General features: G+C 30.8%; 2 protein-coding genes and 2 non-coding genes across 5 annotated transcripts; all 4 read left to right on the top strand.

The window, feature by feature from the left end:
• The first annotated feature begins 3,846 nt into the window (after positions 1 to 3,846).
• On the top strand, positions 3,847 to 3,949 carry LOC112094721. The gene has a single exon (XR_002903654.1). It is a non-coding gene; the product is annotated as a U6 spliceosomal RNA (small nuclear RNA).
• LOC112094719 (estradiol 17-beta-dehydrogenase 8-like) lies at positions 3,862 to 6,902 on the top strand. Its single transcript, XM_024176352.1, has 4 exons — positions 3,862 to 4,045; positions 4,400 to 4,468; positions 5,033 to 5,262; positions 6,109 to 6,902. Exons 2-4 carry the CDS (start codon positions 4,465 to 4,467, stop codon positions 6,385 to 6,387), a joined length of 513 nt encoding a protein of 170 aa, XP_024032120.1. The 5' UTR covers positions 3,862 to 4,045; positions 4,400 to 4,464; the 3' UTR covers positions 6,388 to 6,902.
• Positions 6,903 to 9,254: 2,352 nt separating this feature from the next.
• Positions 9,255 to 9,357, top strand: LOC112094720. The gene has a single exon (XR_002903653.1). It is a non-coding gene; the product is annotated as a U6 spliceosomal RNA (small nuclear RNA).
• Positions 9,255 to 15,307, top strand: LOC21397808 (hydroxymethylglutaryl-CoA lyase, mitochondrial). 2 transcript variants are annotated; one of them, XM_024176348.1, is made up of 10 exons: positions 9,255 to 9,453; positions 9,943 to 10,058; positions 10,682 to 10,883; positions 11,067 to 11,246; positions 11,601 to 11,681; positions 11,762 to 11,925; positions 12,238 to 12,374; positions 13,434 to 13,549; positions 14,251 to 14,497; positions 14,928 to 15,307. In XM_024176348.1, the coding sequence occupies exons 2-9, from the start codon at positions 10,024 to 10,026 to the stop codon at positions 14,494 to 14,496; spliced, it is 1,161 nt and encodes a 386-aa protein (XP_024032116.1). In that variant the 5' UTR covers positions 9,255 to 9,453; positions 9,943 to 10,023; the 3' UTR covers position 14,497; positions 14,928 to 15,307. The 2 variants fall into 2 exon arrangements, with proteins under 2 accessions (XP_024032116.1, XP_010112831.2); XM_010114529.2 differs by having other exon boundaries at positions 14,893 to 15,307.
• The last annotated feature ends 8,340 nt before the right edge of the window (positions 15,308 to 23,647 follow it).

Genomic DNA, 23,647 nt, shown 5'->3' with positions numbered 1-23,647 from the left:
ATAGATAATATAGTAATTTTATGAATCAAATATCTCCACTCTTCCTCCTTTTTTTTTTTCAATACCAAACAAAAGAAAAGGATAACAACAATCATTTATTCCTATCATATTAAACAATTTTGAAGAAAATTACAATCCATCCCACCCTTTTCACTCTCCTTCCATCACATTCTATCCATCCTTCCACCAATCCATCCCTCTTACTAAATGGAACTTAAGAGATATAAAGTTGACAAAAAGATTTTAAAGAGATAAACTGAGAGAGAGAAAAAATCTCTAATATTAAAATACTTGTATAAAAAATATATCGAATGAAATATAAAACGTTTATGTTTATAATGAAATGATTATAGTACATCGAATGAAATATAAAACGTCTATGTTTATAATGAACTTAAAATTACTACGAATTACTATACATTTACGCGCTCTCATACGTTGCGCCGCTTGTCTGTCAGGAAAAAAAGGTGGAAACCACCATTAGCCACATTTTTTACTTTTACAATAACATCGATTTTTTATTTTTTGGCAACATATTCTAACTTCTTTTTTTCCTTGATTTCATGGTTTCTTCTTTCTCCTCCCAACGCCACCAAGCCAATATTTCTAAACCAACTTTAAACTTCTATTTATTTAAAGAAATATAAATAAACGAGTTATACCGATATATATATATATATAAATATATTTCGTTGTTATAAATTTAAAAACCATGGCAATATAGAACAATAAAAGAATTGGTTTCTTCTAGTCATTATACATATGTTTTTGGATATTATACAAATTTTTTATCTTTTTTTTTTTAATTTGCTGGCTCGCCTTCTTTTTTCCTAAATTCTGATTATTAAGAAACATAAATAAAAAAAAATAAAATTGACTAAATTTGTTCCTACAAAACAAAAATATCAATACTTGTCATAATTCTCTCTATTCCACATATATTGACATTTTTACTCATACTTTCTGATGTTTAGAAAGTACCGAATTGTTTTTTTCATAATTGTGCTGTACCCAAAAGACATTGTTTTTTTTTTTCTTGAGTTAAATTTATGAAATCTCTCTAAATTTCTTCTCTTTCTAAAATTAGTTCCTCCTTGAACTATTTAAGTCAAATTTACTCCATCAACTAAAATCCTTTTAAAATTTAGACGGAAAACTATCGGAGTCTCATAATTTCACATTAACTAATGAGTATCGTAATATACAATACGTATTTGTTTAATACATTTTCACTAAATATGTTTTATTTATTATTTTTTTAGAAAGCTACGTCGAGTTTTTTTTTTATTTTTTTTATTTTTATGTTTCACTTTCCTTGTGGTATTGGCGATGGAAATTGAAAAGGAAAAAAGGTTGATGCGATAAAAAGATAAGATATATATATAGTTACAAATTACAAATGTTCGGAAACCGGGTAATTATCAGATTTTGAAAATAGTAGGAAAAAACAAAGAAAGAACAGGTTGAGTTTTATAGATTTAAGATAAGAGTTAGGTTGAATAACATCTTACAATTGATTCCTAGCCAAAAAAAAAAAAAGAAGAAGATATAACTGATTGATTTTATGACGTTCTTTTAAAGGAATTTTATGTTGAGAAAGAAAAATAAAATATTTTTTAACATCTTAATTACATTAGTAACTATTTTAAAGATAATAGTATGCAAAGGATGCATAATTATCGTTCCCACAAGAACATAATTGTGGAACAATCTCTTTTAAATTTCTAGTTAGCTAAGATGTTAAAAATATTTTGCTTAAAATAGAGTTATTTAAGAGAATAAACGAAATATGTGTTAAAATGATTATATATAATTATTACATGATTTAAATTTTAAAAAAAATGTATCAAGGAATAGATCATAAAAATGAAAAAGAAAGAAGAACGTACTAATAACCTATCGATACTGAAGAACGTCGAATTAGTAGAACATCTAATAATCCACTTAGCAACCAATAAACAAAAAGATAAAAAATAATAATAATAAAAGGAAAGAGAGAAACCTAGCAGCGCATGCCACTATTTAAGATTTACATATAAACAAAGAAAGACATCTGCAAGCAGTATAAGTTCAAAGGAAGATATCGGGTGTGTTCATTTGTACAATTTAAATCATGATTCAAGTCATATTATTATAATGTGTTTATTTTTATATAAATTTAAATTCAATTTATTTACTACAGTATTTTTTTCTTACATTCACAACTCAAGTCATGATTTGAATTGTATAAATGAACACAGCCATAGGAAGAAAAAAAAAAGAAAATATATATATTTCTATGGACAGCTTATGCAATTTTTACCGGATATGTGGATTTTGAGTTAACTCTCTCTTAAAAAAATAGTCCAAATAATTTTATTTACATTGAAAATATTTATCATGATAGGATATATTTCTATGGACATAATTCTTCTTTCATACGTAAAGACTATTTTTTGTGATCATTTTTTGTTGGTGTTTCATTTAAGTATTAAAGTTGTAGCTTTATATGTTTTTATTCCTTATTATTTGATAGAGTGGGGGAAAAAAAGAGAAATTAGAGAATAAACTCAAGGAGGAAAATTATTTTAACTGGACCGGTATTGTTTTAATCCTTCTAACTTGAAAATAAAAAATTAAAAAAATAGAGGATAATTTGTTTTAGGTAGTAATTGGATATTCTTAAGAGAAATGAGACATACCATTTATAATGTATTGATATTAGATTTTTATGTTTAATATAGATTAATATCCTTTAATCAAAGAATTATATTAATCAAAAGAATATTATTTAAGAGTGAAAAGTAAAAATGTTAAAATTATGGATTTAAAAGTGAGTTCACCAATCTTTTTATATATCTATAGATATAGATATATAAATGTTTTAGGAGGAAAAAAATAAATAGAAAACAAAAAAGTTGTAAATATGAAATATGATTATCACTGGTACACCTTAACAGTGTGTTTGGTAGGGTGGAAAAGAGAGAGGAAAGAAAATAGAGGAAGGATTGTCTAGAGGAAAATGGAATTTTAGGTTGTTTGGTAAAGAGAAAATGAGGAAGGAAGGAAAACGAAAATTTATGGGGCCCACTAATTTTTAATCCTTCCAACTTTGGGAAGAAAAGAGGAAGGAAAAAGTTTGACAAAAAATGAGATGTAAAATAACAATTTTAACCTTCACCATTCATCATATTTTTATTTGCATTGGGGTATTATTGTAAAATACCTTAAATTTGACATTTTATTTTAACTTTTTTTTTTCTCTTCTACCAAACAATACGAGAGAAACCCATTTTACTTCCTTCACCTAGGTATTTTACTCTCTTTCCTTCCTCTTTTCTATCCATCCTACCAAACATAAAGTAAGTTTAAAAGCACTTATTTTGTCTTCTTGAATATTAAATTGTTTCCAATTAATTGATTTTATTGTAATTTATGTTATAAACGGATAGAAAAAAAAAGAGTAATACCGTTATGTAGTTTTTTATTTAAATTTATGTTAAAAAAATAAATAAAAGTTATATGATCACCCTTATTTATTTATTTGATCAGAATTCACTAAAAATTCTCATAAAGATCTAAAATGGGATAAATTTATCAGGAGTAAAATGAGACTTCTTAAAATTTAATTTAAGAGAAATGGCGGAAATAATCCTAAAGTTACACCAATGAGATTAATCTTATGAAATGGGCGGCGTGCAATAGCGTGTGTGGCCTTGAGTCCGCTTAAAGCCCATTAGTGCTGTATAATCCCTCGGCCCATTAAAAGTCCACTGTTGTTAAAGCTTTTACGCAAAACAGGTCCCACATTGCTCAGCTACGAAACAGTTTTAGTCTTTATATACAATCGCGTGGAAACAGGCACTTGTCCCTTCGGGGACATCCGATAAAATTGGAACGATACAGAGAAGATTAGCATGGCCCCTGCGCAAGGATGACACGCACAAATCGAGAAATGGTCCAAATTTTTTTTTGATTCTCCGTCCTGCGATTCCAGCAACTGTTCTTCGAATTTAGTCTCGAAAGCTTTTAATTTTTCAACTTTTTGGTCTTCTCGGAGTCAAGGGTATGTGTTTTTGACGAATCATCATCGTTATTTTCTGGGTTTCCTTCCGTTTATGTCGACTAGAAGTTTTTGATTTCGATAATTCTTCTGATTCACTGATACTTGTTTGCCCAAGTCTTTTATGATTTTTAATGATTTCATGTTCATTTTCATAATACCTTTGCAATTTTTTTTTTCGTTTTTCTTTTAGTTTTTGCTCCTCTGGCTAGCTTTTTGGGCTCTGTGATTTTATACTTAAAAAAAAAAAATTTGTAACTACTTTAGCCATAAATTTTCTTGTGCCCTTTAAATTGTTCATAACTCCTAATTATGGACTTCTTGATTTTGTGACTCTGTGTATCTTTTTCTTAACAGGTGGCAGGAAAATTAAATAGTGCATAGCAGGTGTTTGATGATATTCCCCAAAAAAGAAAACGATTATGGGTTGGACTTTGTTGGGTCTTTGATTTTGGGATAATTCCCATTGAGGCTTATTATTAGTTCTGCTTGGTTAATCAATTATTAATGAATGTAGGAAGGAAACACGTACTCTTTTGGTAAACCCTGGTAAATATAATAGGATTTCAAGTGTCTTAAAACGAGTATTCACATTAAGCTCAGAGTTAGTCTTTCACAGATTAGTATCTTAAATGTCTATGGACATGTATATGTATTTGTGGGTCTTTCAGCGGCTAGGGATTTAGAGAGCTTTGAGAAACTCTTCTCTCTCTCTCTTTTTCCTTTTTTTTTTCTTTTTCTTTGAGGTTCTAGTGAACCCTGATTTATATGATTTTAGACTTTAGTGCCCACCCAATTGGAAGTATACAAATTAAGCTCTGAGTGTAAGCATGTATCTGTAGTTGTATTCTGTGATACTGACAACGTAATTTGATCTCTTTTGCCATGGTTCTCTTTAAATTTACTCGTAATTGGTATAAGTTTTATTTTTTTCATAATTTTCTGATAATCGTTTTGTACATTGAGGTTTTGAAGTTCTGTCTGTCTTAGGAAATGTGAGATCACCACTTGATTTGTCTGAAGAGGAATGGAACAGGGTTCTAAGAACAAACTTGACAGGGACCTGGTTGGTGTCAAAATTTGTCTGCAAACGGATGCGTGATGCAGGTCGGGGAGGATCAGTCATCAACATTTCTTCTATTGCCGGTGTTAATCGTGGGCATTTGCCTGGAGGTGCTGCTTATGCGTCTTCAAAGGCAGGCCTAAAAACGTTAACAAAAGTAATTTCTCAGGACTTTGCAATAGATTTAAGATTTAAAAAAACAAATCTCTTGCTGACGCGCTTTTTCATTGTTGCAACAAATGATAATTCGGGGGATAACCAACCATTATTTCTCTGTCAGTCTGTCTATCTATTTTGAATGGTTGTTAACTTTCAACTGTATCTAGAAGAATTAATATGAAGAGATGAGGAAGATGATCAAAATGAGCAAAAGAGATGCTTAAATATACTTCATACTAGGAGAATGAGAAAAAGAGAATAAATTCTTTAGGCAGAATGAGCTTCTGATTGCTCTTTTTTATATTGAACTCACTAGAGGCTTGTCAAGCAGGATAACGTAGCTCTTTCTTGTATCCACTAATAAACTTCTCTTTGTTTTACTTTTATTTAAATTTTTAGCTACTAGAAACTAATATCCACAAATTGAGTTCTAATGTTATCATTGGAAATTGCTAATCCTTTTTGTAAGTACTATATTGATTTCCATATTCCTCTGTAACTGGATATTTTTTCATCATTGAGTGAAAGAAGAAGGTTAAACAATTTTTGTCCTTCCTCTTTGAAGTTATTATGGCGCCAAAATTACCTTCCATGCCTACATCTTCACCACTTCAAATTTTTATGAATTCCCATTGCTGGGAAGCTTAACTATTTCTGTAGTTTGAACCTGACTTCGCACAAAATGATATTTCCTAATCAATCTGTCTCGTTACTTCTGACATTTTCTTTCTTCTCAAATGTCACTAAAATGTACTGCATCAATTAGCCTACCTTCATTAGCGATAAAGGAAAAGTCTGTGACCTTATGTGGAATGGAATAACACTGATATAACATTGATAACAGGTTATGGCCATCGAATTGGGGGAATACAAGATCAGAGTGAATGTAATATCACCAGGCCTTTTCAAGTCTGAGATAACAGAAAATCTCATGCAGAAAGCCTGGCTCTCCAATGTGGCTGCTAGAACTGTCCCTTTAAAGGAACATGGTACCTCAGATCCAGCATTGACATCGTTGGTGCGGTATCTGATTCATGATTCTTCGGCGTATGTTTCAGGAAATGCTTTCATCGTCGATGCCGGTGTTACCTTGTCAGGTGTCCCTATTTTTTCTTCTCGTTAGGTTCTTGTGAAATCTTATGCGTTTGCGCTATTGCAGAATTTGAATCCAGAAAGCAAGAATATTAGGACTTAAATCTTGGTACAGTTGTAAATATTGTTTGTGATTATCATGTGCCAATATTTACAAAAGTTGTTTCGAATTATAACGTCAAGAATCATATTCTACTATCTCCTCAAACTCAATCTCATTCCCTTTCTGTGGAAGAATCAGTTCCATGTTTGACAAACTCATCATCATGTCATCTTCTCTCTAGATTTAAGGACCGTTTTCAGTCAAGCAATACCTTTTTCGGCAATGGTAAAAAAACCCGCTTCAAGTGCTAGTTGCTGGTGCTCCTGGTCTATTGTATCTCTTTACATCACATTTTTTCCAATAATTGTTTTTCTGTTAGGAAATATTGGTTCAAGAATAGATCATTAAGATTTTGTTCTGATATATTATTATGTATATTATTCTGATTATTTCCAGTAGCTTTTGTAATTAGATGAACTTAACGTGTTATACAAGCTTTAGAACCCAGCATTCTCTTCTTGTCCATAATGACAAGATAAATCCATACAGGAGTCCTTTACTTGAAGGTGAGATCTGAACATTTATATGTTTATACATGTCCTGTGAAGCTGTCTTTCTAGATTACTTGTCACATAGGAAGGCTTTTAACGGTAATTATTTGTGGGTGTTTTATATTGATTGCATAAACTTAAAACTGCAACAAGACTACTAAAATATTACCCAAGTTCAATGCCCATCCAATCAACTTTGTTCTTCATCCACACGCCCAACCAAAATTTTAAACTTGAGGATACAGCAGTCCTTGATATTTGACCCAATGCAAATGCAAAATTTCTACCTTGTTTTTTGTTCACGAATCAGATAGTTTCTATATATTTCTCTCCCACAGAGTTGAAATTGCTTACATCTGGCTTCTGTTTATAGGAAAATTGTGTTTTGACTATTGTCAAGGACGAATATAGCGGTATCAGTGGAAATATTGTTGCTCTAGTTTTATGAAAATTTCAGAAAAAATAGCAATACCTGTGGAAATATCGAAAAGAATTATGAAAATTGTTCAAATTTATATCAAAACATATTTTTAATGCTTTATGATAGAATAACATTAAAAAGATACATAAACAAATAAATTTTGCATAAAAAAACTGTAAACATATTTGATTTCTCAGTACTTATTTAAATTGTTATAACCATTTATATAAACTAAAAGAAGTTTTCTCAAAGAATAATTTGCTTAAATCAATATTAGTCGATTAAAATAACTTACTATATACATTAGTTTTATAAGTTTAAGCACACAGAACAGAATTTTTCTTTTTACCTGTATTCAAGAATGTAAATATCTGTTAGTTTGTAAGTTTTCTTATTAATGATACTTATAGATATATACGTTGATAATCAGCTAATACACAACATAAACTACTTGTCTTTTAAGTTAGTCATGACTCTTACTATATAGTCTTGCTCTTTAATCTTTATTTTTATTTTTTCAATTACCATGCTTTACAGATACATTTATATATTAATTGCATACAAAAATTTTGAAATCACATAAAAGAATGAATTCGGTTCATACTAATATAAAATTATTATCTAATTTAATAACATTACGTACTAATAATAGCTACCTAAAAATGAAGAAATATTCGTAATAAGAATTTTATTAAAGAAAGTCGAATTAGTGGAACATCAGAATAATACACTTAGCAACCAATAAACAAAAAGAGATAAAAGGGAGGGGGAGAGAGAGAGAGAGAGCTGGCAGCTTATGCAACAATCTAAGGTTTACACATGAACAAAGCAAGACACGTGCAAGCAGGTACAAGTTTAAAGGAAGGTAAAGGAAGAAGAAAAAATAAAGGCGGTTCAAAAAAAAAAAAAAAGGGACCTGCCAGCTTATGCAATCTTTTTATATATCTATAGATAAAGATATAGATATAGGACCTGTTTAGTTTATTAATTTAAATTGAGATGTGATTTTATATGAAAATTTTTTATTATAGTAAAAAAGTTAGATGTGACTATTTTTGAGAGCTTTTGGCCTCGTTCACTTCGCGGATTTAAATTTTTAATTTGAGTTGAGATGTGACATTTTCTGAGAGCTTTTCACTGTAGCAAAAAAAATTGATGTGACATTTTTTGAGAGCTTTTTATTGTAGAAACTTAAAACTGAAAACTCGAATCGGTGAAATGAACGGGGCCTTTAACTGTAACAAAACTTGAATTCTAAACTCGAATCAGCAAAATAAACAAGGCTATAGATATGTTTTAGGAGGAAAAAAATAGAAAACAAAAAATTTGTAAATATGAGATACGATTGTTATTATTGGTGCACTTTGGACTTTAAAAGCTTTTATTTTATCTTCTTAAATTTTGAATTATTTTCAATTAATTCATTATATTATAATTTTTGTTAAAAACGAATAGAAAAAAGAAAATAATACAATTACATAGTCTTTTTATTTTAATTTATATTAAAAATAAATATATAAAAATTATATAATCACACTTAATTTATTTTTTTGGTCAGAATTCACTAAAAATTCTTACAAAAAACTTAAATGGGACAAATTTATTAAGACTAAAGCGAGAGTTTTTCAAATTTAAAATTTAAGAAAAAAAGGCGGAAACAATCCTAAAATTGCACCAATTGATTAATCCTATGAAATATAAAGTATGGGCGTGGAATAGCGTATGTGGCCTTGAGTCTGCTTAAAAGGCCATTACTGCTGTATATTCTCTCAGCCCATTAAAAAGTCCACTGTTGTTAAAGCTTGTACGCAAAAAACGTCCCACATCGCTCAGTTACGAAATAGTTTTAGTCTTTATATACAGTCGCGTGGAAACAGCTTATCGTCCCTTCGGGGACATCCGATAAAATTGGAACGATACAGAGAAGATTAGCATGGCCCCTGCGCAAGGATGACACGCACAAATCGAGAAATGGTCCAAATTTTTTTTTGATTCTCCGTCCTGCGATTTCAGCAACTGTTCTTCGAATTTAGTCTCGAAAGATTTTAATTTTTCAACTTTTTGGTCTTCGCGGAGTCAAGGGTATGTGATTTTGACGAATCATCATCGTTATTTTCTGGGTTTCCTTCCGTTTATGTCGACTGGAAGTTTTTGATTTCGATAATTCTTCTGCTTCACTGATACTTGTTTACCCTAGTCTTGTATGATTTTTGATGATTTCATGTTCATTTTCATAATACCTTTGCAATTTTTTTTTTTTTCGTTTTTCTTTTAGTTTTTGCTCCTCTGGCTAGCTGTAGTGATTTGGGCTCTGTGATTTTATACTTAAAAAAAAAAAAAAAAAAACTAATTTAGTTATAAATTTACTCGTGCCTTTTAATTGTTCCTAACTCCTAACTGTGGACATTGATTTTGTGACTCTTTGTATCTTTTTCTTCACCGGCGGCAGGAAAATTAAATAGTGCATACCAGGTGTTTGATGATAATCCCCAAAAAGAAAAGGATTTATGGGTTGGACTTTGTTGGGTCTTTGATTTTGAATTTTTTTTGCATATTCATCCCTTTTTGCAGTGATTCAACTGGTCTGTAATTAAGAAGTTAGTTATTTGCTCAAGGAAGTATTCGCCTGTTTTATCCGGTTGTGTCGAACCAATGCTATCAGCAAAATCCTTGGGCAAACTTTTCAGGTAAACTTTTTGAGGACGTAAAGTTCTTTGGGTTGGAATTTCAAGAAAGATCAAACTTTTATTGCATGCTTTTCAGATCTTTAAGTTTGGTGCAAATGCTAAAGATAAAAGGACATTTTTTTGGTGTTTGATACTATTTCTGAATTACTCGTACAAGTTTTAGTTGTTTAGAGTCAATTGTTAGAAAACATCTTGTCTGTCATTTTTTATTTATTTATTTTTATGTAAAGGAGTATATTACTCTGATTTTTCTGGGCGCTCAAAATCTTCTGTCAATTATTTTACGACGTAAAGGAAGACATTATTCCGATTTATTCCGAGATATAATTGTCTGAACACTTGGAAGTGGAGGAGGTCACCGACCCTCCAAACCCATCAAGCTCGAGGCTTAAATAAAGTTAATTTTTTCCATAAAAAAAAAGTAATTTTGAGAGATGTTAGAACATTAGAATGAAAAAAAAAAAGGAAAAAGAAAAAAGCCATACCAGTTGGGGAAATTGTCTAATGTAAGAACAACCCTGTTAGTCACTGGCTATCCAATGTGTTTGCAGCATTGTTTGTTTTTGTCTTCACACAAATAATCCATAAAGTTCTTTTTTTTTTTTCATTTCATTACTTTACAGTAAAGAGTATGCAAGAGAGGTATTTTTATGGAGTAGACAATCCATAAGTATGTCTCAGGTAGATATCACAAGAAATGGAGGACTTGGAAGCCTAGGAAGGAATTATAGGATACTTGGTAATGGCGATGGTGCTGGAAATTGCTTTCGTCGTCATTATAGCTCCCAGTTCGATGGCAAACAATCAGGAAAATCCACAAATAAGGTTCTGCGTTTATTACTAGAAATTTCTCCATCAGTGTTAGAAACCCATTACGTGAATTCTTTATGCTGCTTCACTGTCTTTTTTTTTTTTTTTTAAATCTTTTTGTGAATTCTTTATGAGGCTTGTTGTTGTTGTTGTGAATCATGTGGACTCTGTGATTCATCAATGACTTTAATGCTGCAGATTGTGGGAAATATACCAGAATATGTGAAGATAGTTGAAGTTGGTCCACGGGATGGACTACAAAATGAGAAGCATATTATCCCAACAGCTATAAAGGTTGAATTGATTAAAAAGCTAGTTTCTTCAGGGTTGCGTGTTATAGAGGCTTCAAGTTTTGTTTCACCAAAATGGGTTCCACAGGTAAACAGCCATAGAAACTCTTTTCTGCAAAGGCTCTTCTTTGGGAATACCTTCAAAGGGATCCTTTTAGTTGTTTGTTGAGACTAACTATATCATTCTTATTGTGAGCCTAGAGATATGAAATAGATTTTGTCTTTCTGCTTTTGAAAAATCGTTACTCTTTTGCTATCTTTTTCTATCATTGTGCTTCATCTCTTATATTTCATCTTCTCACAGAATTTTCTGCGTTATAGATTTCTTTGCTTAATGGTTTTAGTTCTTTTAGTTCTTATAATTGAAATTTCTAAACCTTTGCATTATCAGTGTTGCTTGAACTTATAGGTTGCTGGTATCTTGTTCATCTCTGATTTTCAGCTAGCAGATGCGAAGGATGTAATGGAAGCAATTCGAGATGTTGAAGGTGCTAGGTTTCCCGTGTTAACTCCTAATCTTAAAGTAGGCATTCGCCAGTGAAAACATTGTAGCTGATATAATATCAATACTGAATTACTGACGTGGTCTAACGCTTTCTATAGGGTTTTGAGGCAGCTGTTGCTGCGGGTGCTAAGGAAGTAGCCATCTTTGCCTCAGCTTCTGAGTCCTTTTCGAAATCAAATATCAATTGTAGCATTGAGGATAGTCTCATTCGCTATCGTGATGTTGCCCTTGCAGCTAAAAAACTTACAATTCCTGTTCGTGGGTATATATTCTAAACCCGTCTCATTTTATAAAATATCAGTTTGAGAACTTGTGGTGTTCTCATATATGTTTTATGTGAAGATTAAAACCCAAGAAATATGAGCACAACCAATCATAAACGCCATAATTATCCTTTCTTCAGCTGTTTTTTTTCTCCTTTTAAAAAACTTGGTTTATCTCTAGTTTCTGCTCGTCCTCTTCATTTAGTGAAAAATGAAAGGTTATATTCTTGTTTGTGGAAAAAAAGGATATACAGAGCAAAACTTGATCCATTTATCAATACGATGAAATAGTTTTGTTTAAATCTTGTTAGATATATTTCGTGTGTTGTGGGGTGTCCAGTGGAAGGAAAGGTACCTCCATCACAAGTTGCGCATGTGGCCAAAGAGCTTTATGCTATGGGTTGCTCAGAGATTTCCCTAGGCGATACGATTGGCGTTGGTACTCCTGGTAATCTTACAGACTCGCTTCTTTTCCACCTTTTTCTTTCTTTTGCTTTTTGGGCTATCTTCTGATAGTTATTTTGCTTGTCCTTCCGTTGATGTTCTTAAACTTTTGATTCTAGTCTTGCAGAATAAGGGTTGGCTCCTATTTTTTAGTCAAATCCATTTCAAGAAGTTAAGTTAGGTTTTTGGTGATAGATATTTATTTTAGTTAGGTGATGACATCACTCGATAGCTACAAATTGGTAGATGGTAAGATAAAACTCGATCTCTCCGGAAGAAAAGAAAACGTGAGTAGAACTAGGATCTTTTATTGAAATGAATGAGAATTTTCTGTACAGTAGCAGTACTTTGAGGGATTGCTAGACCTCCCCTTGCTTGGCTATTCTACCAAGACTTTACCAAAAGACACCCCAGAATCTTCCTCTCTCTACTTCTTCCACTCTATTTATATGCCCCATCCCCTTCATAACCGACTACTAACCAATTGTAACTGACTGTTACTCACAGACTAATGCTCTAACTACCCCTAAACGACTAACAAACAATTACACTTAGGGCCCGTTTAGTTCGCTGATTCGAGTTGAGATGTGACTTTATGTGAGAGCCTTTTACTGTAGCAAAAAAGTTAGATGTGATTATTTCTGAGAGCTTTTTACTGTAGCAAAACTCGAATTCTAAACTCGAATCGGTGGCCTTACACTTTCTTATCATTCCTAACAAACACCTGCCTTATTAAAGGCTTATCCTTATCAGTAGATTGGCGTGAATGTATTCGAGAATTTCTAATTTCTGCCCTATTTTCACTGAAGCGATAAAATGCTCATTCATTACTTGCTCGTTTGTAATTTTTCCCCACTTTCTGGTTCCTGCCTGGGAATGAATTAGACTCCAGCTTTAGGATTATCTGGCTTCACATGTAGACGAAGAAAGATGTAATTATCTCTACTTATTGCTTGGTCACTTGTTATATATTTGAGCTATTGCCGTGGTTTTAGAATACACATTGGTTTAATAACTCTCCCATTTTAATGTTTAGCTTGTGTTGCCGCCTTCCTTTTCCTAGGTACTGTTATTCCAATGCTTGAAGCAGTTACTGATGCTGTCCCTATTAAGAAGCTTGCCGTCCATTTTCATGATACATATGGGCAAGCTCTTTCAAATATGCTAGTATCCCTCCAGGTAAACAGACTTCTTTGACTCGTTTTAGTAGAGACACAAATCAGTTATTGTGAATGCCACCATTATTTGTCGAAGGAACGTCTCTCTTCAGCACAAGCGACGTACATAGATTGTGAAATGTGAAACTCCATTTCTGGTCTTATTTGTCTTACATTTATCCATAGAAATTTATTGTGTAGATTGTAGAACTAAATGAACATTACTATGACATGAATAGCAATGAGACTTTAGGAGGAACTAGATCATGTTTGTTTGTTCATCTTATCTAAAAAATTGGTGTGGGATATCTGCTATGACTCTAGAAAAGCTTCACATTGAAGCCTTACGCCTGAACCTGCAAACTAAGTTTTATATTTTTCTCACTTGAAACTGTTTTTCTGCATGCAGTTGAAATTATTTGTTTTTATTGCCATATTCTTCAACGTAGAATCTAAAACAATTTCATAGAATCTAAATTGGTGGCCAAATTGCAAAGTTTGTCTCTAAAGTTGTTTGCATAATCACCCTCACCAAGCCATATTTATGTAATTCCTGTTAATGGTTCTCCTAAATGAAAAATGGTATTCTCTCTGCACTTTTCCCCCCTCGAATCCTAGCTTCAAGAAGTTTTTGTGAATCCCGTGGTAACATAAACAAAAGTTTTAAACCATTAGCTATAGCCTAAGGTATAGTGATTTTCATTTTTCACATATTTCCCACAGGTCGGGATCACTACAGTGGACTCATCAGTCTCTGGGCTTGGGGGCTGCCCATATGCTAAGGGTGCCTCTGGAAATGTCGCGAGTGAGGACGTTGTATACATGCTTAACGGACTTGGTGTGAAGACCAACGTGGATCTTGGAAAGCTTATCTTGGCCGGCGAATTCATTTCCAATCACTTGGGCCGGTCATCTGGTTCGAAGGTAGCAATTGCCTTGAGAAAAAATACTTGTGCCTCCAAGCTGTGAGGTAATGAGACTTGTTTTTCCTAGCTCTTACCATTCTGTAAATGTATGTACGATTGCATATTCACATGTATACTCTTAACTGAGCCAATAAATGCAAGGAAGAAGTTAAAAGAAAATGCGTATTCCAGCTTCTGAGCCTTCTCGAATAAAAATGCCATGTAGAGTCCTGAGTTGAACAACAGAAAGGAAAATGACAAAAACATAGCAGGCTTTTAGATCAGTTTACTCTCTAACTTATGCCATTAAAATTTTCATCAGTAAGAGGTTCTCACAAGTCAACTCTAATCAGGCCCTCTAATGATATCTTTTTATACTAGTACTGGTACTCATACTTTTCTTTCCGAAACAAGAAACAAAGTATGAGAACTAATTCTCATGTTTTTATATCTGAACAAGAAATGAAAGTCAACCCCATATTTGAACAATCGAAGGTACCGCGGGGACCAGTTTTGAAGTGGCAAAATGAGGTTCGAGTAAAGCAGCACCAGAGTTTCTGTCAGTTGAGCGATGTGAAAAGATGTTCTTTGTTTTATTTATTTATTGGCCTTATTTATTTATATTTTATTTTTTTGCTATTGATAAGGGAAAGGAATATGGTTGCAGTCCTTGTGGAAATAAGTACTTTTTTTAATAATAAAAAAAAAAGACGCAATGAAAAAACTCATTTTGGGTTAGATTGCATTTGGGATTATTTGCACCTTCATTTGCAACATAAACCTTCCTAATGCAGTGGCCAATATGAATTTATTTAGCTTCCTAATGAGAGAGGACTTATCTGGAGGATTATTTAGTTAGTTATAAAAATGCATGATACAAGCAAAATTATTTATTCATTTATTTTATGATCTTTGTCGTAGAATTCTCCCCATTGTTGATTTCTCGGCGGATGCTTTTAGCGAAAGCTTCTTATAGTGTGGCAATTTGGTGGTTTTTTGCCCGTCCATTTTTTTCAATTACCAAAACGTCCATTTTATTTGATTGAACTCAGTATCATATTTTGGGAAAATCCAAATGATGCTAAGAGAACTTATCAATTACTATTTTTTATTTTCATCCTCCAGCAAACATTGAAGCATATACGCGCTAATTATTGTTTTTGCAACATTTTTGATGTATCATATTTAATATATTTTTTTAAATAAAAATGTTTTAAGTATATCACACAAAATAGTGGTAATATTTTTTTTTTAAAAGAATTTGAAATAAAATTAGTTTTTCTCAACTTTTAAAGTTTAAAATGAACAATTCTTAGAAGTAACCAAAACTATAATAATATGGTTTTCGCAATGGCAAGACTCTAAAAAATTTATCAGTAAAACATTATATTTTGACCGTTAGATTATTTTTCAACGGTCAGATATGCATGCAGAGGGGAACAATTTTGTGAGAGATGTTATAAATTTTTAATACGAATCTGCGCATATCTGATAATTGAAAACTTAATTGAACAGTCTAAAAATGGAGTTCTACTTGTGGTTTATTTTTAATGGTCTCACTGTTGAGGCTCCTAACTAATAATATACCTGATCACATGAGTAGCACGTGCTTGAAACTTCTTAACAAAGAACATCATTATTTTGGGCCTTGGGTGTTCGAATATTGGGCCCATTCATTTGTAATTAGGAAGAAAGGAAAAATAAGTTTGAAATGAATTAAAATTAATAGGTTAATAATTTACATAAATTAATAAATATGTTAAATTATTGTTTTTGTTCATAATTTATCTAGTTATAAACCATAACTTGATAAGTTATTCACAATTTTTATTCATAACTTGTCTAGCTATGAACCATAACTTGATAAGTTTGTCCATAATTTATCTGGTTATAAATCATAACTTGATAAATTATGAGACCTATTAATTTCTATAACTAAAAATTAACCTACATACTTTCTTAAGTTTTTCATATTAATTTATTTTCTGTCCGTTGTAATTAAAAGGGAAAGAAGATAAATATTGTATGTCTACATTTTTATCTTTTATTTTTTATTAATATTTTTTTAATAAAATAATTATATTAATTAAAAAAATTATTAAACAAGAATAAAAAATAATAGACTCTTACACACTCTAAAAGTAACGTCAATTTTCTTATGATTATATCAACGTCCAAGGACTCCTGAGCCGCCCGTACAGGTGCCAGTACCACAGAAATTAGGGTATCCTATTTTACGAACATCAAAATGTAACTATAGTCCCTGTGGTCTAGTTTCTTAAAGTTTCCTTTTTTTTTTTTTTTTTTTTTGCTGAATAGTTCCTTAAAGTTTCTTAATGCACGTACACACGTACATTTCAGCTGGGATTCATCAATAGGAAAAAAAAAGAAAAAAAGAAATACATTTTAGCAGGGAAAGAACAAATTAAAAGGAGCAAAAGATGAACCTACTGCTGGTGGTAGTATTACCACCGCAGAGAGATGATAAATATTTTTAATTTTTTAGTAACGAACAAATAATCTTTTTTGTTCACTTTTACATTGAAAAACTCGCTCATGAAAGCAAACATAAGTAATACAAGTATGATGAGAGTTTTTATTACGGGACTAGAAAAAATAAATTATTAGTAATTATTTATTTTTTAATTATTAAATTTATATTAAAAATTATTTATTTTACATATTTTTTTAATTTAATTTAATTTTAATCAGATATAAGATTTAAAAAATTGAGCGTACCAGTAGAACGGCCTACCGGAGATACTCTCAAGTATGACCAATTCTTTTATAATGTACTTTGTAAACCGTTGAAAATTGATTGCTATTTATTAGTAGGACCTGAAAATAAAAACTTTCTACGATTCAAATCAACTTAACTGGGTTGCACATTACATCCCCAATTATCAGGTTGCACTTTAATTTTGTAAGACAAACTATCTAATTAGCAAGAAGATATAAATATCCCCCTTATGAACACCAATATATGCCATGTAACACTCGACAAATCGGAATTATTTGGTCATGTTCTAAAAGCCAGAAGTCAACTAGGACATTTTTTTCCTTTACCTTTAAGGAAAAAAAAATTGGACATTTTTTTACCTTTAGAAAAGACCTAACATTTTTAGGAAAAGAAAGAGCAATGAGTTTATTTTCCAGCTTGGTTGGGGAAACGTACCACGTTAGTAATTTTAAGGAATCATATCTTCACACTTTCTTTCTTTCTTTCTTTCTTTCTCTAGTTTCCTTTTTTTTTTTGTTGCCAGGGGATTCAATTGTTAAATCAAAGTTTTTTCTTTAATTTTTCTAGCATTATTAACCATAAAAGAGTGTGACAGAGAAAAAGATATCATGGGTTTTTGTAATTGTAATGCAAAGAAGGAAAACGTGGCAAGGGCTTTCCCTTGTACTGGTCAAAATATTAATGGGATGTTTAGTTAGAGGATTCAAACTATAATTTAAATTATGGTTCATGATTCATTACAGTGTTTATTCTCAAAAAAGTACACATAAATCAAAAATAGTTATAATCACATGATTCTAATTCATAAACCAAACGTCTCCAACCAAATATATGGAACCACGGACCATGGCCACAAGTCCTTACTTTGTCTTTAGACTATGAAACATCTTATTACATAACTTATGGACAAACTCACTTTGCTGTACAAAGTTTGTGCGCACCCCTCGAAAACGCCTCCCAAACACAAATAATATACACATTTCAAGGACAAGCTGTTGGTTCTTAGAAAATACGGCCTTTGGGTATTATTGTGTATTTTACAAAAATTGGCATACTATAACGTATTTTGGAAATTAAAGAATTTTTTGCAAATTCCAAATGTTATATACTGCTAGTGATGGTCATGAAAACCATGCTTTTTTTTTTTTAACTAATTACAAATTTACATGTTAACCTTTAGATTCACTGATTATGACATAGAATTCCACACAATCTCAAGTGTCAATCTCTAAGTTGTTAAAAAACTGGTGATTGTCACCACTACTAACAACTAGTATTTTTCTTCTATTTTTTTAGCTAACACTATAGTTGTTTGCTTATGACATGTCATCTATCAGTCTTGTATTGTATAAGCCCCTTATTTATAAGCCATTTGGTTATTGTTTATGATTTGTTGAGCATATAAGAAATGTTTTTCTTTTAGTATTTCTTCAAATTAAATGCTGCATTAATTGTATTATAGTTGTTGGTTTTTGAGTTTTCAAGTGTCTGAATTATACATAAAATAATATATTTTTTTTTGCTGAATATATATAATATATAATATATAGGAGTGTGAGGTTTTTAATGAGGCTTTTCGTGGGGTCCTTTTGCATGTGCTTCGGAACAGTTTTATTTGGACAATGTTATAATAAATGTTGTACTGTAACTGCTCTAAAATGCTCTCTCTCTCTCTCTCTCTCTCTCTCTCTCTCTCTCTCTCTCTCTCTCTATATATATATATACACGTGTAGTTTCTGGATCTTCTAATGAAATGGATGAAGGCTAGTGTCCGTGAGGACTTGTTTGTAGTTTTCTACTCCATTTTGTGGGGTTCCTTTTGTTAATGGATCGTGAGTCGTGAGCCTTAAACTGAAATGTCCAGGTTGAGTTCAAAAGACCTGATCCGTATCGTAATTCACAATTGTTATTATATTTATCCACCAAACAAAAGTCAATCAAGCCAAAAAAAAAAAAAGAAAAAAAAACTATACGAAAAATAAATTTTTTATTGGATGTATATAGACATATAAGAGCATCTTTAATACAATGCCATAATAATAGATGTATTAATTGTAAATTTAATATTTGAGTGCAAAAAAAAAAAAATACTCTCTAATACAATACTATTTGTTGTGCTAAATTTTTTATGTCATACTTTATGATAAATTTCTCACCAAATATATATAACATATGAAAATTTTGACTTTTAATTGTATTAGTTGAAATGTTTATTTTATCACATTTTCTAATTATTTTTAAAATAAAAGATTACTTTTATAACTTTCAAAGCTTAATGATTATGAAAAAAGTACATTTAACATTTTAAATAGCATTATGCATTGAAATAAAAATGAAAATAAGGTATTGTATTATACTTTTTGATGCTAAATATAAAATTAGCATTAGCATTTATATTATAGATGATCTAACAATAAGAATTAAGATTAATTATAAAAATTCTCCCTCAACTATAACTTGTGTAACACTTTACCCGATCTTCAAAATGTAACATCCCTTCCCCCGAACTATAAATTAACTGTTAACAATAATGCTCCTTCAGTTAGTTTTTATGATTGTTTCTAACTAAGTTGAAGAATAATTACTCTTCCACCCAGGATCCTTAAATTTATATTTTTAAAAATCTATATTTTCATTTTCATTTAATATGATAATAAAGCTATTTTTTTTAGAAACACTAACCAAATGAGTATTTTTGTTTATGATTCATAGTTTGAGTGGAACAGATGTTAGATTTTAAAGATTATGGGGTGAAGTATTACATGAGTCATAATTCAGAGAGAATTTTAATAATTAATCCTAAGAATTAATATTAAGAACACATTGAAATATAAAATGACTGAGGAGATTTTCACTCTTTATTTCACTTTTTAAAATAAAAGATATAAGTGCATCTAAAGAGACCTCAAAATAGACCGAAACCAAAAGATATTTATTAAAGTCAGTTAAAAAGTGAAATAAGGATGTAGATTTACGCACTCTAAGGATAAGTTCAACAATTTTTTCTCTTTTTTTCACTAATTTTAGCCTGGAGCACTGAAATTTGGCAAATGACTTAAAAAGTTTCTTAAAGATATCCATGTTCCAATCGCATAGTAATTGAAATTTATAAAAATCGTCGCTTTAAATGCAAAATGTTCTAATTTTTAAGGGCTTTTAATAACATTTAAAAGAACATTTTACATTTCATGAAACTATTTTTATAAAAATTTCAGTCATTGTGGAACGGTACTCTTTGTAAAATTTTAAAAATTCTTCGTCAATTTTAGTATCAAGGACCAAAGCGATCAAAAAACAAATGTTAAGGGATTAATTTTTCAAAATTAAAGTTAAAAGATCAAAATTATGCAATGAGCATAATTCAGATTTTACAGTAAATAAATCGTCAAATTTTAATAATATTTTATCATATTAATTTGACTATACTTAATTTAATATAATCTATGCTTAAAAACAAACATCATGATCCATAATTGTTTCCTACCTTATATTTAGAGAGAAAGAGAGAAATAGACCAAGACTTGAGATGAATTAAAATTAATAGGCCAATAGTTTACATAAATTAATAAATAGGCTAAATTATTACTTTTGTCCATAACTTGTCTGGTTATGAACCATAACTTGACAAGTTATTGTTCATAATTCACGGTTTTTGTCAATAACTTATCTGGCTATGAACCATAACTTGACAAGTTATTGTTCATAATTCACGGTTTTTGTCAATAACTTATCTGGCTATGAACCATAACTTGACAAGTTATTGTTCATAATTCACGGTTTTTGTCAATAACTTATCTGGCTATGAACCATAACTTGACAAGTTATGGCATATTAATTTCTATAACTAAAAATTGGCTTATACTTTCTTAAGCTTTTCATATTGGCCTATTTTCTATTTCTGTTATATTTATGTCCTTGTGTTGGAATTCTCGTAGGCCCACGACAACAAAAATTCAAGAGAACTCTAATCAAATTAGGGTACATTCTAATCAATACAGATATAAGAGGAGATTTAAAAAATTTGCTCGATAGTGGTTTCCTCTTTTTTCAGCCAGGGGAAAAAAGAGGAACAAGAAAAAGTATTGTTTCTTTCTCCCTTTCTTCTTCCTCTTGTTTTTCCTCGGTTCAACAATGACACTGAAGAATATACCGGCCCGGAAACGTACGTAACACCCAAGCGGACATATATGAGAAGATTCATATATAATAAATTCATGTATAGCTGTATATGTCTTTTTAAGTATCATATCATCCGTGATAGATTTGTCTGTATGAAGTCTTTATACATTAATTTATTTTAACATTTTCTATTATGTAAGTCGAAATGAAAAATGGATATATCATCTCATGATAGATATTTTTTTTCCTTTTTTTTAAGTGGCCATATATGAAATTTTAGGGCCCGTTTGGTTATTGGGTTTAAATCAGTGATTTTGATTTTAAATTTAAATTTTGTGAGATAACTCATTGACAGAAATCTTTTTTATTCAAAATTTTTTTTTTTTTATAAATAAAATACGTATCAGAATCAGAATATGGTTTAAATGCGAGAATCAAATGGGCACTTTTTTCTTTAGTATATACGTTTCCCTTTTAAATTCGTTGGGTGTGGGATTGGTCGGAAAGCAGTTCTTTCATAACCCGATTGTATCCGATTATATCCACAAGTGGTCCTAGACTTGAGACTCAAATACAAATATAGCTGCCCTTAAAACTAGGTAATGATGAAAGAGAAATGGAAAAGAATTACAAATAATAGAAACACAATCTTAAAGAATGCCGTGAAGCTCAAGGATCCTTGGATATTCATTTTTTTTGCATATAACAGCTGCATCATTTGTAGAAGTGCTTTACTTTTGATTCACAGGTGGTTCTTTTTGTCACAATTCTAGTTCTTTTCTTTTCCACGTAGTGTCATTTTCTTCTCTTCTCTTTTTTCCTTTTTGTTCTTTCTTTACTATTATTAATCTCATTGTCGTTTTATTTCTTTTCATTCCACGGAATCGAACTTTTGTCCCCCTAGTGGTACTAGTACTAGTTTTGGAGCTTGAAACTGGTCTCAAGCATAGTATAAAAACAGCTTTGTGGGTCGCAACTCTTCTGAAAAGTTCATTTTTTTTCTTATTAAATTGTATAAATTTGTGTATCATTTTTTTTCCCCTCAATTCAGATTCCGCTAAAAAAGCAATCTGAGCACAATAGCATTTTGCACCCCACATCTCTGAATTGAGACATGAGGGTAAAAAGTTCGACCGTTATACGGGATTCAACGCTTCCAACAAAGCGAAATCGAACCAAATATTTCTAGATTGTTTTAATACTAGTTATTTTCTCTCATCATTCTAAAAATAATAATAAAAAAAAAGTAATACATCAATTGATACCCTATCCAAGAAGCGGAGCAACGTTCATATACATATATATTTAAAACTTTATTAAGATTTAATCTTGCTAATAACCAACATTACAAGCAAAGGAATTTATCAATAACAGTCTGATTAATTAAGTTATTGTTGTACAAGTACAATGTATAGTTGTTGGCCGTAAGGTGTCTTTAATTTCTTTTCTAGGGGATCTTTTTTCCCTTTGTAATAACTCAAATATAGTCGTACATATTGTGATATTACGCCATTTTATATGACGAGCACTGTTAAGATGCTGCATAGATCAAACTCCAGTGATCTCAACAATAATGGTAAATTGTTCACACATAAATGATGTAGTAACTGAGTTTAAAAAAAAAAAAAAAAAAAAACTAATTTCTTTGTTTGTGATTGTTTAAAAGTTAACCAGCTCAAGATCCATTAACAAATATATATATATATATATATATATCAACTACGACATTAATATTTTGTTTTAAAAAACAAATATTAAGGTTTGAAATAACTTTGAAATCTGTAGCAGCATAACTCTTACAAGAGGAGAATTAAATGTCTTTCTTTCGAGACTGTAATAACCTTATATGCCTTGCGTATTTAAGTTCCAGATTTTGACCCATATTCACTCATTCCTCGTCGGCATGATCTTGAAACTCGGTGGAAGTGTAGAGCTATATATTATAAATATACATTATAAAATCCTTCAAAAAATAATACATATATTTGAATACTTTTTCGTTAGTATATAACTTTTTTTTTTTTTTTTTTCAAATATCTATTCTGAACCACTAGAGTACAAGACACTGTGCACTACACCTCTATTTGATCAGACGTTGGAATTTAGTGGCAACTTGGGTTTCTAGTTTTCAGCTTCTGTTTTTTTTTATTATTATTATTATTTTTTATTTGAAGTTTTCATCTAATTAAATATTCATGATGATAGCAATCACCTTGATGTGTTTTATGGGGTTCAGTGATTGGAATTTTTGCTATTGAAAATACTTGGGAAAACATCAAAGTGGGAATTGGGATTGAGAAAAGCCATGCAAAACATGAGAGAGAGAGGAGTTTGTGTTTGTCAGGCTGACGTTAAA

This window comes from Morus notabilis, unplaced genomic scaffold (genome assembly GCF_000414095.1).
Source record: "Morus notabilis unplaced genomic scaffold, ASM41409v2 Scaffold224, whole genome shotgun sequence".
Classification (NCBI taxonomy): Eukaryota; Viridiplantae; Streptophyta; class Magnoliopsida; order Rosales; family Moraceae; genus Morus; species Morus notabilis.
Note: the sequence above shows the minus strand (reverse complement) of the source record. Positions and strands in the feature narration are given on the sequence as shown.

Coding starts and splice junctions, on each gene's coding strand:
- LOC112094719 (XM_024176352.1), top strand. Junction 5,263..6,108: donor GCCTAAAAACGTTAACAAAA/GTAATTTCTCAG, acceptor CATTGATAACAG/GTTATGGCCATCGAATTGGG.
- LOC21397808 (XM_024176348.1), top strand. CDS start 10,024: ATGCTATCAGCAAAATCCTTGGGCAAACTTTTCAG. Junction 10,884..11,066: donor CAGGAAAATCCACAAATAAG/GTTCTGCGTTTA, acceptor TTAATGCTGCAG/ATTGTGGGAAATATACCAGA. Junction 11,247..11,600: donor CACCAAAATGGGTTCCACAG/GTAAACAGCCAT, acceptor TCTGATTTTCAG/CTAGCAGATGCGAAGGATGT.